The sequence below is a fragment of the Rhincodon typus genome, chromosome 12 (genome assembly GCF_021869965.1).
Source record: "Rhincodon typus isolate 14 chromosome 12, sRhiTyp1.1, whole genome shotgun sequence".
NCBI classification, from domain to species: Eukaryota; Metazoa; Chordata; class Chondrichthyes; order Orectolobiformes; family Rhincodontidae; genus Rhincodon; species Rhincodon typus.
In genome coordinates, this window is record NC_063343.1 from 8,546,958 (window position 1) to 8,563,434 (window position 16,477).

Genomic DNA, 16,477 nt, shown 5'->3' on the forward strand with positions numbered 1-16,477 from the left:
GACAGAGATAAATGGGTTCTTGATTGGGAAGAGGATCAAGAGTTGCAGGGAGAAGACAAGAGAATGGGGTTGAGAAACATATCAGCCATGATCGAATGGCAGAGCAGACTCAATGGGCCAAATGGTCTAATTCTGCTCCCAAAACCTATCACCAGACAGAACTTCCAAAATCACCCCCAGCCAACTCCAGAATTGTACAGTACAGAAGGAGGCTATATCAGTCCTAAATGGTCTACCCTGTATCCTGAGACTGCTACCCCTGATTCTAGACTCCCCAGACAGGGAAAACATCCTTCCAGCATTGAGTCCATCCAGCCTGTTTGAATTTTATTTGTATCAGTCAGATCCTCCTCTCATCCTTCTGAACTCTAGTTAATACAGTTCTGACAAAGGGTCACTGGACCCGAAACGTTAATTGATTTTTATTTCACAGATGCTGCCAGTCCTGCTGAGCTTTTCCAGCAACTTCTGTTTTTCCTTCTAGTTAATACAGGCTCAGTCAAACCAATCTGTCTTCATAAGACAGCCCTACCATCCTTGGAATCAGCCTCATGAACCTCTGCTGTACTTCCTCTGTGACACATCCTTTCTTAGGGAGGGAGACCAAAACTGCACACAATACTTCAGGTGTGGTCTCACCAAGGTCTGCAGTAAGACAGTCCTATTTCTGAAGTCAAAACCTCCTGCAAAAAATGACCACTTACAGACATGTCACTGGGTTTGGGAAGGAGCGAAAGGAGAGCGAAAATGATTATCACTTGAGCTTTCACTCAATATCCAGTACGCATCCACAACAAAGTGTACACATAGACATCAGGCAGGATAGACTTCGGCACGAAATCTTCTGTAGTTCGATGAGGACATACTAATTAGATTCAGTTCCGACAAGCAGGGAAGAAAGTGACAAACCGTTAAAATAAAGTGGTACAGCAGAGACAACACAATCTTTGAAGAAGTAATGTAATATCTGGAATCAGGTAGCAACTTAAAGGTGCACCTGGACCTCTAAATTATCTGTAATTAGTGTAATTGTTCACACCAATACAATAATCTCTGCTTGGTCAATATTAGAAAGGGAAATCCAATTGTCCTTGAAAATAATTTCAGTATGGATTAAGAGCAGATTAGTTTAATTAAAATGTTACAATCAAACAGCCACCTTTAGAACAATGCAGCAGTTCATGAAAGGAATAATGCACCTTCATTCTTTTGAGGATCTCAGTGAACTTCCACAAAAGGAATGGAAAAGAGATACTGCACCTTTAAGCATTGTGTTACCTTACTCCTTTTAAGTAACCTAAACGCACTGTCGTCATGAAAATGATCTGCTTGTTGTAGCTTGGCTTTGCAGACTCCGTTCTCACCTTCTCCTCTTTCAGGTTGCCGTCCATGAAATTGGCCACGCCCTGGGTCTGTCCCATCTCCTTCGAACAGGGTCTGTCATGCACCCCAATTACAACACCCAGAGTGAAAACTTTGAATTGGACTGGTTAGACAGAAAGGCCATACAGCGTTTATATGGTAAGAATAGAGACTGGAAACATCCTAGAAACATCAGGTGACTATTCCAGTTAACAAAGGGTAGAAATGGAGAGTTACACTGTTTTACGAAGCTGACTGCAGTTTATTTATCAATAACAATTTTTTAAAAAAAGATCACAGTGAAACAAAAGAAGTGAATCAAGTAGCTATTCAGTTGTAAAATTCGACAGGGTTCATGGCTATCTTTTATATATTTTTGCCAAACGTTAATCTGGTTCTGACTCATACATGATTCCAGTCCCACAGACAACTTGCATGCCTCTTAATCTGCCCTCAGAACTTCAAGACTGAAGCTAAGCAGCACCGTTATGATATATTCATATTGTATACAGTATTACTACATACTATATAAGAGTACTTATACCCAGGAGATACCTAGGCATCACCACCACGAGCTGCTCGTACCATTCCTTTGTGAAGGTGAGGTCCCACGCACCCTCAGTGTTGACAGTGGGCATACTGTAAGTCAAGTAAAATCCTAGAGAAACTGCTTCATTAAAACAAAAGTACAAATGTGCTTCTGAAGAATTTTTTTTTTGCTGGTCGGTACATTCAGTGAGATTGTCAATTTTAAAATTAGGAAACCCAGAATTCAAAAATGAATCATGGCAATTTGTTTCTAGAGAGGTGACAGTTAGCATTCATTGCCTACCCCTAGTTGCTCTTGAGAAGGTGATGATGAGCTGCTTTCTTGAACCGCTGCAGTTCTTGAGATGTACATGTAAAATGCTGTTAGGGACAGAATTCCAGAATCTTAACCCATAATGATTTGTTTCCATTTTAGGACAATGTGTAACTTGGAGGGGAATGTGCATGTATGTTGATCCCACATTTCTGCTTCCCTTGTCCTTCTAGGTAGAAGAGATTGCAGATTTGGAGAGTGAGGTCAAATGAGGCTTGGCAAGCTGCCACAGTGCATTTGTAGATGGTACACCTACTACTAAAATGCACTAGTGGTGAAGGGAGTGACTGTCAAATGTTTATAATAGGCACCCTCAGTAAAAGTACTGATCAGGAAAAATATCTTCAGAAATGGATTTGTATTCTTGCTTTCACTAAGCAGTTCTCAACATACATTTTACAAGTTTATACATAGCTAAAAAGAGACACAAAGTTGAAACTTTTTGGCTTATGCTCATCAGGACTGGAATGCAAGAAACCAAACTTAGAAAGGGAACACCAATTTACACACCATGATAAAAGGTTGCTGATTTCTCTGGGCATGTTGGCATTGAGATACAGTGGGGTTGTTAACTGTCAATCGGAGACCGGACAAATAGACTATCCTGGGTCAGGATATTGTCATATGGAATGTAGGATGGGATTGGCAGTCTACATCATTCTTTCACATCGAAAAGCAGTGCAATATATTGACAAACTCCTTTTGCCTACACACAACAGTGTTGTGAATATGTGCAGCATCTCGCACAGATTTCTCCAACCTTTTTGCATGGGAGGGGGGCCCGCATCACAATTTTTCTCTCACCTGGGGGCTACTGAGCAAATTTCATAAAGATATGGTTTGGTGTAATTGTAAACATGAATGAGAAAATAACTTCCACTGCAATAAATTAATAATTTAAATAAATGAATAACCAATAGGAATGACAATTGAAAAGTGTCAAGCAGCAGAACTAACTAATAAAACAGTTTATTTTGCCTTTTCAATAAAGAAGCAGAGACACAAAGAGACAGACCAAGCACCAGTCCTGATCACCAGGGAAAGAGATTGGATTGGGGATGAACCATGGTGTTGGGTTTAAGTAATGCAGACTTTGTTCTCACCTCTGAAGGCAAATACTCCAAGATTAACCGTATGAAACGGAGGTTGGAAGCAGGTTACATTCCAGACTCGTTTCTCCTACTCTGTCAATTTACTTTAATTACAGGTTTTGTGTGGAAGTGGAGGGCAGAGTATGCACCTAAGGTCCATTCAGTCTCGATGTTCAGACGCACCCTCATTGCTCCCACTCACTCACACCCACTCCACGTACATGCTCAGCTTCTTACTCCCTCCCTCACACATGTACGCTGGGTCTCCACCATTCCGTCCCACACACACACACTTCCCCTCTCACTCTCACATACTCGGCCACTCCACTCACTCTCACAGATATTCCAGCTCACCTGCTCACTCCCTCCACTTTACTCACTTACTCTCCCACAAACACACACATTCTCTCTCTCTCACACGCACACACACCTGTCACTCACTTTCTCCCACACACACACACTTTCTCTCTCACAGACACACATACTCTGTCACTCACTCTCTCCCACACATACACTTTCTGTCTAACACAGACACACACACACACACACATACTCTTTGACACACACCCACCATTTTGCTCACTCTTTCCCAAACACACACTCTGTCATACACACACACTCTTTCACTCACTCTCTCCCACACACACACTTTCTGTCTCACACAGACACACATACACTTTCTCACACACACACACCCTTATGCCCTTTCACTCACTCTCTCCCACACATTTACTCTCTCACACACACCCACTCTTGCACTTCCTCTCTCCCATACACACACACTGTCACACACACACACACACACACACACTCATTCACTCACTCTCTCCCAAACACACACTGTCATACACACTCACTCTCTCCCACACACACACTCTGTCACCCACACACTTTCACTCACTGTGTCCCATGCACACATACCCACTTTCACTTACTCCTAATCACACAGTAACTCACATATCCCCCTTTGGTCCCTCCTTCCCATCCACACACACACATACACTCATATACTCCCCATCTCACTTCCTCCTTCCTCACACACATCGATACAGACAACCCCACTTTCTTCCTTCACAGATGTGCTCAAACTGGATGCAAATGAAGCACACTGTGAGCCTAATTGATATTCTTAAATATGTTTCTGGTGAACTAGCAAGTGATAACTTTGCAAGCGGATAGCAATGGGCTTACATGGGACCTGATTTTCACAAAGGAACTGCCTGAAATGCTTCTAGTAACGAGACATCCCGGTTAGTTACACGCAGCAATCATTGGTAACACTCTCTTCCTTAACTGCCAGGTGTTTGTGAAGGTGCTTTCAGCACGGTTTTTGACTGGGTCTATCAGCGTGAGAATTCCGATGGCACTGTAACTTACAACTTCAATACGTACTTCTTCAGGAAGAGCTGGTACTGGATGTACGAGAACAGGAGCAATAGAACACGGTACGGAGACCCTATTCCTATCTCCGCAGGCTGGCGCAATCTCCCTGATTCCAATATCGATGGCTATGTTCATGTCTGGGCCTGGAGCAGTAACGTGGAGGAGAAGAGAGATGCCCAGTACTTCTTCAAAGGTAAATACACCTAGGTGACAGTCTATTGGAAGTTTTCATTCAAGGAAATGATGATAATATCGGCTGTCATCATTGTTGGTAAATACGATGTGAAATTAAATCATTCTGAGTAGTGCGATCCCATGCTTCAGTCATCCAGCTGTGCTGATTGGCTGCAGCGCCACTACTGTATCAGCATAAAAATAATTTGACTTGACCTCTTAAGCATCGTCAAAGAACTTGCATTCATATGGCACCTTTCATGATGTATAGACGTATCCAAGTGCTTCACAACCAATGAAGCACTATTTTAGGCAATCAAGATTGCCATATAGGAAGACAGCAGATATTTGGGGATGCAGTAATGCCACCAGAGCAAGCCATTCAGTAGGCCTAGCCAAATGCTCTGGGAACAAGTTCCACGTCTCGCTATGGCAGATAGAATATAGATTCAGTTGATCAAAGGAAATGGGAATGATAGCTAGTCTCATGAATAGTCAACATGACAGCTTCCATTGATTGTTGTAAAAGCCCATCTGGTGCGCCAATGGCCTTTCATGATGGAACTCTGCCATTCTTACCTGGACAGGCCTACAAGTGACTCCAGACCCACAGCAATGCAGTTTACTCTTATCTGCCCTCTATATTGATCATTTACATCTGCCTGGGAGGGCTGTGATGGTGTTCAGCCATTCATATCTCCTGCATGTGTGAGTTCTTTAGGGGCATACATGGTCTATAGTGTGTGACAGAACAGCCAGCTTCAGTCATGCAGAGTAAACGAGATGTAGTTTTTGCATTTCTGCTATCTTTTAACTTATGCGTATGGAGGTATATTGCCACCTAACCTTAGGCCTCCCACAAGATTCGTAATTTACTCACCCATCAAATCCTTCTGACATCAGCACAGTACTTATTGACTAAAACAAATATTAACCCTTTCAAACTCTTTCTGATTTAGGGACAACATCTCCGCACAAATATGTTTTTCTCCAAAACTATTATTTGTTATATATATTTGTTTATATAATTGCATTTACCAGTACACCATATCTCCCTATATTTTTGTCTTTACAAATTCAGATAATCTGGAGGTTTAATTATTCTACCTGAACATGTTTTCTTCCAGCTTGGAAGAACAATCATTTGTTGAGTAGAAATTCATTATGTTGGACTGTCTTCCTGCCAGTCTGAAGTCTGAGGCTCTCTACTCAACTGGAGGATCTTCATGAGATCATCCCTGCTGTAGTGAGCACATTTCTTTTTGCAGTATCTTGAATCCTTAGACATTGGTTGATCCTTCATAGCAGTGTCTTCCATAGAACTGTATCCATCACATCTTCAATCTGCATCAGTGAATTTTTGTACTCAGTGTTTCTGTAGATCTGCACTGATGTAGGTAGAACTTATTATTATATATTGTTATTTCCTCCATTGTGTTACTGGAGGATTCATTGCTCGATGTGACATCCTTTATGATGAGGATTCCTCTTTGAAAGGAAGCAAGGTGAGATATTCAACTTGTACCTTCCTAAACATCTCAGTACCTAATGTGCGACTTGAATTTGTCATAACGAATTGCTCAGCACTGTGTTACAATTTGACTCCATTCAGTTTTAGATGCATCAGTTCTCTTGAGTGGGGTGCAGTGTTCAGTTGCTGCATATTAGTTTGTCTTTCTTCTCAAAGTTCATTGCATCTTGGACTTCAAATTCTCTTCATTTTGACAGCAGTGGAAACATTTTGGCAAAACAGCACAGTTACAAATTTCAATCCCAATGACACAGTATGAACTTTTTTATTCCGATGTCATCAACATCAAGGCAATCTGTTTTTAGTTTAGCTTTTGGCATTGCTTTCAGAGCTCTGTAAAAGTTTCTAGCTATAATTCCTTAACCAGCTGTTTCTTGGCTGCAATCTTTTGACTTATTGTTGCTTAGCCCCTTCCAGCTTTTGAATGAGTTTGAAATCAAGAGTAAGAATTCCTGCTTATGAAGTACAAACAGGGTTTTTTTTTGACATTTGGTTTCTCTATCTTGGAGAATTGCTTTTAACATAAATTTAACATTAAGTGCAATGCCACTGGACCCTGTAAACGAACCTCTGTCAGCTGTAAAGGCTCATATTTGATAAAATTGTGACACTTGCTGACATTTCCAACTTCAAATTGATGACACGTGTATTGACATAAATGCTTGCTTACCAAAATGTTTGGAGTGCAGCACATGTTTCCCCCAGGAATACTTTGGGAATTTTTGCTACTGGAGACTGTTCGACGTTATTTACCATTTTGTATGGGTAGTTCTTTAGTCTTTTGCTTTGCTGTGGCTACATCCTGTTTCAGCATATTTTCACAAGACTGTACACAGTACTCCACATGTGGTCTCACCAGTGTCCTGTATAACCTGAAGCATCACCTCCCTACCTTCATATCTAATTCCCTTCATGATAAATGATAACATTCTTAACATTACCTTTTCTAATTACTTGTTGTATATGCATACTAACCATTTTGCAATTCATCCATGAGGACACCCATGTCCCTCTGCATCTTTGCATTCTGCAATCTCTCACCATTTAGATAATATTCTTTTTTGTATTCTGCCTGCCAAAATGGACAGTTTCACATTTTCCCACATCTTACTTCATTTGCCACATCTTTGTTCAATTACTTCACCTACCAATTTTTTTTATATAACCTGCTAATGCCCATTTCACAACTTACTTGCCTGCCACTTGGAGTATTGCGTACAGTTCTGGTCACCGCATTATAGGAAGGATGTGGAAGCATTGGAAAGGGTGCAGAGGAGATTTACCAGGATGTTGCCTGGTATGGAGAGAAGGTCTTATGAGGAAAGGCTGAGGGTTTTGAGGCTGTTTTCGTTAGAGAGAAGAAGGTTAAGAGGTGACTTGATAGAGACATACAAGATCATCAGAGGATTAGATAGGGTGGGCAGTGGGAGCCTTTTTCCTCGGATGGTGATGGCTAGCACGAGGGGACATAGCTTTAAATTGAGGGGTGATAGATATAGGACAGATGTCAGAGGTAGGTTCTTTACTCAGAGAGTAGTAAGGGCGTGGAATGCCCTGCCTGCAAAAATAGTAGACTCGCCCACTTTAAGGGCATTTAAATGGTCATTGGATAAACATATGGATGATAATGGAATAGTTTAGGTTAGATGGGCTTCAGATTGGTTTCACAGGTCGGCGCAACATCGAGGGCCGAAGGGCCTGTACTGCGCTGTAATGTTCTATGTTCTATGTTCTATGTTCTATTCTTGTATCCTCAGCAAGTTTAGTAACCATGTCTTCCATTCCTTCATCCAAATCATTTATATAAAATGTGAACAGTTAATGCCCTATGTGGCACACTATCCATTACATTTGCCAACCTGGAAAAGACCAATTTATGCAAAATCTTTTTCTCCTGTTTGCCAGTCTTCTATCCATTCCAATATGTAGTCCCTACACAATGAGATTTAAATTTCACAATAACCATTGACGTGCCACCTTATCAAATGCTTCCTGGTAATCTAAGCACATTACATGTACCTGTTCCCCTTTAGCTGAAGTACATATTATCTCAAAGAGCTCCCAAAGATTTGTCAAACATGATTTCCTTTTCAAAAAGCCACATTGACTCTTATTGATTACCTTGAACATCCCTAAGTGCCCTGTTATAATTTCTCTATTAATAGCTCCTAACATTTTCTGTATAACAGATGTTAAGTTAACTAACCTGTATTTTCTTGCTTTCTCCCTCCCTCGTTTTTTGAATAAAAGAGTTACCTTTGTTGTTTCCAATCTAATGGAACTGTCCCTAAATTAAGGACACTTGTCAGCCCACAGCTCCAGCTATTTACTGAGCACTACTCCTCTGGTGATTATGATTTTCCACAGTTCCTCCCTGTCTTGCATTTATTGATTTATTCCTGCTTCTTAGATGTTACTTGTACCCTCTACAGTGAAGACTGACACAAGATACCTGTTCAATTCACCTGCCAGTTCTTTACTTTCCCTTATTAACTCTCCAGACTCACTTTCTGTAGAAACAACACTCATTTTGTTTTTTCGTCGTTTTAAAATATCTACAGAAACTCTTACTGTCTGTTTTTATAGTTCTAGCTAGCTTTGTCATGTATTCTAATTGTTACCTACTTTTTTGTTGTGTTTTTTATTCCTTGCTATTTTTCATATCCTTTCCAATCATCTGATTGGTCACCCATCTTTGCGTAACTATATCCCTTTCTCTTTTAATTTGATACTATTTTTAATATTTCCAGTTAACCGCAGGTGAGGTCATTCCTTAGATATTTTTCTTACATGTTGGAACATATGTTTTCTCAGGATTCTAAAATAGTGCCTTAAATATCTGCCCCTGCAGTTCTTTAGAACTGTTATTTAACCTAATTTGCCAACTCACTTTAGTCAGTTCTGCTTTCATACCCCCAAAATGTGCCTTATTTAAAAGTAAAAAAATACTCTCAGGAGCCCCCCTGCACCGCTTACTGAATGTAAAATTCAATCATTTAATGGCCACTGCTACCTATGAGCATCTTCACTATAAGACCATGAATTAATCCTTTGACATGACACAATACCAGGTCTAGTATAGACTGCTCTCTGGTGAATTTGAGAACATGCTGTTCTAAGAAACTACACTGAACACATTCTATGAACCCTTCATCTAGGCTACCGTTGTCCACCTGACCTTCCCAGTTAACAGAGATAACAAGGTGTGGAATTGGATGAACACAGCAGGCCAAGCAGCTTCGGAGGAGCAGGAAGGCTGAAGTTTTGGGCCTAGACCCTTCTTCAGAAATCTGAAGAAGGGTCTATGCCCGAAATATCAGCCTTCCTGCTCCTCTGACGCTGCTTGGCCTGCTGTGTTCATCCAGCTCCACACCTTGTTATCTCAGGTTCTCCAGCACCTGCAATTCCTACTACCCCTTCCCAGTTAACATGTTGATTAAAATCGTTCATTACTTTTGCTGTGTCTTTCTGGCAAGTTCTTGTTATTTCTTCCTGTATGCTCCACCCTACCTGTGGTTACTGTTATACCACTCCTATAAATGGTATCTTATTTCTTATTTCTATTTGAACTGTTTTCATATTTTGGTTTCCAGTACTTAGTCATCCCTCTTTATTGTGTGAATACCATCATTAACTAATAGACCCAGTCCTCCACCTTTCCCTAGTTTCTAGTCCTTCCTAAATGTCCCTTCAAGATTCAGGCTCCAATTCACGTTATCCTGCAGCCATGTCTCTGTAATAGCTGTGAAATTGCATTTATCCATTTCTATTTGCACTGTCAGATCAGCTGTTTTGTTTCGAATGCTACGAATGTTTAGTTTTATCTTTTAACTCTCTTTGTAAATTCTAGTGTTACCTGTTGATTGAACCTTCGCTTTCTCTAAGCATTCATGTCATGATCTGTTTATCATTATCATCTCTTAACACTTTTCCTTTTGGTTTTGACTCTGTTCTTTGACTGATGACATCTTCCGAAATATGATCCCTTGCCCCTACTATTTGATTTAAAATACTATTTTTAAATTAAATTTATGTATCAACCAACTCTGATATCTTGGGGGGAGGGGTTATATACAATCTAAGCAATGGTTTGTTTGTCTCTTTATGTATCTCCCCCCCACCCCTAATTTCCTTCCATCTGTCAGCTGACAGGTTAAAATTAGACCCAGTTTCCCCTTTCAGGTGAATTGTAAAAAAGACTCAAAACACAATTTGAAAGAAATCCTGTCCAATTTTACACTTGAACCAGCATCACTACAAGATTATGTGTGGTGTGGTTTCTTGTGTTAAATACCACAGCCAGTATGATATGGTCTGACAGCTGCCCTTTATGTTAAATTATGTAACATATTTCACAAAGCTCAGGTTCTTGTTGTGACAAATTTCTTGAACTTTATTAACTACACAAGCCAAACGGAGACATACCAGGAAATTCTTGAAGGCCTGGCATTCCAACCGGAACTCCATCAACAAATATATTGAAGTGGACCCGATATACAAACCACTGATAAACAGAACCAGAAGTGATGCCAAACACCCCAGGAAACTGAGGCATATAAATAAAAATGGGACAGAACACCAATGCTTCACCGGAGCGCACTGAAAATGTTACCGAGCAGGGCGACGAATCACCTGCAGTCAAACAAACCGACTCGGCGAGCAAGTGTACAACCTCGTTTATTAACTACACTAACTATTTACGTTGATATAACAGTTCGTAGTCTGCATTCAGTGCTTACTGATATAACAGTGCATTACATACGTATTACAGCGACTGACTGAACACATTACACTGACTGGATTACACACAGAGTGGCCGAAGATGAAGTGGGTACCTTATTGCCATGTAACGTTCTTAAAGGTACACTGCTTGTCTGGCCAGGAATCTATGCAATGAAACAACAATCTGACTATTGTCAGTTAGTGTGACTTTGTAGTGTGCAAATTAACTGAAGTATTTCTTATACTACAAGAGTAATTATTTCGCCAACTGGACAGATATAAATGCAAACCTTTATTTTGGAAAACCTTGTCTTGCCCATTAAATTTTTAAGCACAAAAAAACAGTGAGACCTAAAAAGCTAGGGAATGAACAACAGAAAGAGGGTGTGATCACTTTTCTGGTAGATATATTATCCTTGTACTGTAAACAACGATTATGTTACTGTTGATAATGAGATTGTTATTTGTCCATGAAAGACTGTTTAAAAGACAGCTACAGAAATCAACCTGATGGATTTTTGGCCTTTATTGCAAGTAGGTTAGAATAGAGAAAGGAGGAAGTGAGGTTGTATCAGAAACTTTCTCAGACACCGTCTGGACTGAGAAGCTGAGTAAATCACATTTATACTTCTGGAGTTTAGAAGACTGAGAAGCGACCTCATCAACTGACAAAATTCAGATGAGGACTGATAGCATAGACACTGATAAATGTATCCACCGGCCAATGAGTCTAAAACACAAGGGCACAGTCTTAGGAAGAGGGATTATTTAATACTGAGTTGAGGAGAAATTACTTGACTCAAAGGGTGGTGAATCTTTTGGATTCCTCCCCTCAGAGGGTTGTGGATGCGCCATCATAGATCACATTTAAGGCTGTGATGGAGAGATTACTGGTCTCTCAAGAGATCAATGGATAGGGCGAGGGGTAGAAATGTGAACTAGAGACCCCAGGGAAGCCATGATTTAGTTCAACAGCAGAGCAGGTTCAAGAAGCTACATGGTCTATTGTTCCTATTTGCTGCATTGTAGGAGAGGCAATGGCCTAGTGGTATTATCAATGGATGGTTAATCCAGAGACCCAAACAATGTCTGGGGACCAGGGTTTGAATCCTGCAGATGGTGGAATGTGAATTCAATAACATATCTGGGATAAGAATCACACTATGACCATGAATGTTTTTCAATTGTCAGAAAAACCCATCTGGTTCACTAATGTCCTTTTAGGGAAGGAAACTGCCATCCTTATCTGGTCTGACCTACATGTGACTCCAGCCCCACAGCAATGTGGTTGGCTCTTAACTGCCCTCTGGGCAATAAATGCTGCCTAGCTAGCGATGCCCTCATCCCATTAATGAATAAAAAAAATCTTGAATACACAACTGTTTCCATTGAATTATAGAACTTATATTTATAAGGTACCTCACAAGAGCTTTATCAAACAGAGTGGTCTGCTCCTAGTCATATTTCTTGTGTTCTTGTGTATTGGAACCAATTCTGGGCAGTGAACCTCAGGAATGGGTTATTGTCCTTGAAGGCCATGCAGCTTAGATTGATATTGGGACCTAGAGGCTAAGTCATGAATGCGGTCCACATTAACTGCTGAGTGTAAAGAACATTCATGCCACACAAACGCCAGGCAATGACCATCTCCAATAAGAGGCAATCCAACCACTACCCCTTACGTTCAATGGCGAGTTACCATCACCAAATCCTCCACTATCAACATCCTGGGAGTTACCATTAACTAGAAACTCAACTGGACTCGCCATATAACTACAGAGGCGACATGAACATGTCAGAGGCTAGGAATCCTGCAGGAGTAGCTCACTTTTGTCTCCCTAAAACTTGTCCACTATCTACAAGTTAGGATTGTGTAGGAATACTCCACATATGCCTGGATGAGTGCAGCTCCAAAAATGCTCAAGAAATTTGACACCATCCCGGACAAAGCAGCCGGCTTTTTTGGTACCACATCCACAAACATCTGTTCCCTCCACCACAGATGCCCAGGAGCAGTGGTGTGTACTATCTGCAAGACGCACCGCAGAAATTCGCCAAAGATCCTTAGACAGCAGCTTCCAAACCCATGACCATCCAGAAGGATAAGGACAGCAGATATATGAGAGCATCACCAACCGCAAGCCCCCCTCCAAGCCACTCATCTTCCTGACTTGGAAATATAATTGTTGTTCCTTCACTGTTCCTGGGTCAAAATCCATCATTGTGGGTCTACCTGCAGCACATAGATTGCAGCGGTTCAAGAATGCAGCTCACCACCATCTCCTCAAGGGCAAGTGGGAATAGGTAATAGATTTGGGCCAGCCTGTGACACCCGAGTCCCTTTATAGAAATACAAATTATAGAAGATTAAGTGCATAAAATGTTAAAAGAAATTTATGCAAGGGATTAATTTCAGCTGAAGGGGAAAACAAAATCAAGAACAAAATCTTCAATTTGGAGCTAGACTGTTTAAGAGTCAAATCAGGAAGCATTTTTCACAGAAAGCACAGGAAATCTGAACTCCTTTGCCTTTCAGAATGATGTAGGTGCTGGGAGTCAGTTGGGGCTTTCAAGTCGGAAATTGTTAAATTTTTGATCAGTAAGAATATCAAGGGGTGTGGAGTTAAGAGTGAGTAAATGGTTTTGAGATGGATTAGCCACAAATTGATTAATTGACAGAATAGGCTCAAGGGACTACATGGCCTCTTCCTGTGCCTAATGCTTCTCTGTTAATGAGTCATTTGTCTTCCCACTTAAAATGGGTGAAGTTTCTGTGGGATGTACACATGGCCTCTCCATCTATCTTGGCAGCATCATCAGTGTCATTAAGGAAAGCAGGAAGAAGAAACATAACCACTGTCTATTTCTGATTTGCAGGGACACAGTACTGGCATTATGATCCCATTAATGATATGGCTTTTACTGAGGATGCACATGGCACCAGATATCCCAAGCCCATCAGTGAAGGGTTCCCTGGTGCCCCCAGCCCGATAGATACTGCATATTTTGACAGAAGGGACCGAAATATTTATTTCTTCAGGGGCAATGAGGTAAGCTCAGCCTGAGTACATGGTGTTCACAACAGCCAAGATTCTTATATGTCCTCCAACCTTCAGAAGCTGAATGCAAAAAGATGTAAGTCCTGGAAGATAGCGCAAATGAGCCATTTTCCACAGGAGTTTTTGCTGTGTCTGTGCTGGATTTTAATTGAGGGAGTCTGTCGTCTTCTCTTGCTCTTGATTCTCAGATGTTGCTCCCTCTCTCTTTTCCTGAACTCCACTTTTCTGGATTCTGAACTATCATTCACAAGACCTGACCTATGTTCTGTTCGATTACCTCTTCCCTCAGTCTGTCCCTCTCCTTTTGCAGTCCCTTCTCAGATTTGAAATCCTGCAATGGGAACTTCTGGATTGAGGACGGAATATGGCTCAATTTAATGCCTCATGCAAACAAAAGCTCCTCTGACTCTCTCAAGCACACTGGCTTATCAGCTTACATGATGGGGTCAGCAAACATGAATCAGTCTACTTCCTTATTTTGCAACCCAAACTCATCGCCTTGCTCCACTCCCGTCTCAGTTCACTGGAACGTCAATCCTGTCCTGTACAATGCGTAGAACCCCATTTTCATGCCCCTTCCATGCGCCACCCCACATTCCTCCCAATCTCCACTATGATCCTTCATAGCTCCCTGTGCCCCTTCGTTCAGTTCATTCCCCAAGCCATTTCCATGCCCCTCATGTATCCTTCTTGCCCATCATCACAGTATCCACTCTAGTGAGCCCATTGGCAAGTCTGGAAATGAAATCCTTGTGAAACTGACAAAATCAGCAAACATGCGTGCATTGAAATCTCCTTTGTGAAAAGATACACATCCTACAACTTCAGGAAAGTGTCATTCAACTACAGTAATGCATGATATTATTAACACAAGCATTAATTCTCTTAATGCCTCTTAATCTTGTCCAAATGAATGCATAGGAGTTGATTTTAAAAAAATACACATCAAAGAAAGATTAACTTATTACAACCTTGTAAACCCATCAATCAAATAATGCCAGTAGCCTCCTTCAAGTTGTGTCAGCATTCCTAAGCCATTCTTAGAGCTCAGCCAAGCATTCATAATGAGGTGATCTGACATTCCCTGTAGGTTAAGAAGGGGAATAGACAATATGAGGGGGCATAGGGGAATATGACAGGATGCTGGCAAAACCTTTTAAATTTACTTGACAAAAGGCTCCTGACAAAGGTTCCGCAAGGCTTCCCCACTGATTACAAAGACTCACCTGGTGGGGTCCCACAGACTTCCAAATCCCTCTTGCCACAACAAGAATAGCCTATGAGGATGAAATTCACATTTCGCTCAGACTTTTATATCGATGACGACATTGCAGGATGTGTGAACCAGGTTGCAACCTTTCACAACTACGGAAAGGTAGAGGGATCAGGAATGCATGGGTAAAATTTGACCATTCATTTTATGCATTCCCCACTCAATTTCAGGCAGATGCAGGAGGGAAAGCGCCATCCAATAGTATTTAAGTCTCAGGAGTGGGATGTGACCTTACAACCTACTGAGCCAGAAAGGAGAACTGAACTGGAGCTACCATCAATGAAGACATCTCCTTCACAAATCAAGGAAGACAGAAATAGGAGGGAGGGACAGGTGTTGGACAGGAGGTTTCTGAAAGCGTCAATCTCACATCAACAGGATGTGAACCTAAACTCAATGTAATCAGTTTGATTCTGCTCCGTCCTAAACGTTTCTCCTTTGGTTGTCTTTCTGCAGGTGACTGCTTTCACTATCGATCTTAATCAGAAGGTCAACGGGTTTCCGAAAAAGATTGTGGATTTTTTCCCACCCGTTGTGGCCAGCGACCATCCGGTGGGGAATCTGGACGCAGCGTTCTACTCCTACACACACCGCGCTCTCTTCTTCCTGAAGGATCAGTATTTCTGGAAGGTGGTGAGCGAACAGGAACGTCAGGTCAACCCTGCGCTGCCAGTCAGGGGCCTGCACAGCCGCGGAAGAGTGTCCGAGCAATGGTTTGACATCTGCGACATCCACTCGTCAATGCTCGGTGCGTTGCCCAGTTAAGGGTCACACAACGGCCCACACTTTTGAGATGCTGTGCCGCCATTATTGTATGTACTTACATTGAGTGTGGGCGAGGTGCTAGCCACATCTTTTCTACGTGCATTTTGTAAATACAGTGTGTGTTTTTGTCGGCTACAGCTTCAGTTGATTGGGCAGGGATAGAGGTGAAATGGTATTTTGCAGTTTCCAACATGGCCCAGTTTTTCTGTCTCTGCAAGCGCAGAAACAGAAGGTAGAACTTGGAAAGAGCCCTCT

The 16,477-nt window shown here is 41.5% G+C and overlaps 1 protein-coding gene across 1 annotated transcript in view; it reads left to right on the plus strand.

Annotated features, from left to right (window-relative positions):
- Positions 1-16,222, plus strand: part of LOC109915819 (matrix metalloproteinase-21-like) — a 37,762-nt gene extending 21,540 nt beyond the window's left edge. Inside the window, exons 4-7 of the mRNA XM_020515496.2 lie at positions 1,380-1,521; positions 4,616-4,891; positions 14,003-14,175; positions 15,914-16,222. Of these exons, the coding sequence (XP_020371085.2) occupies positions 1,380-1,521; positions 4,616-4,891; positions 14,003-14,175; positions 15,914-16,222 (900 nt within the window). The remainder of the gene's footprint in view (positions 1-1,379; positions 1,522-4,615; positions 4,892-14,002; positions 14,176-15,913) is intronic.
- The last annotated feature ends 255 nt before the right edge of the window (positions 16,223-16,477 follow it).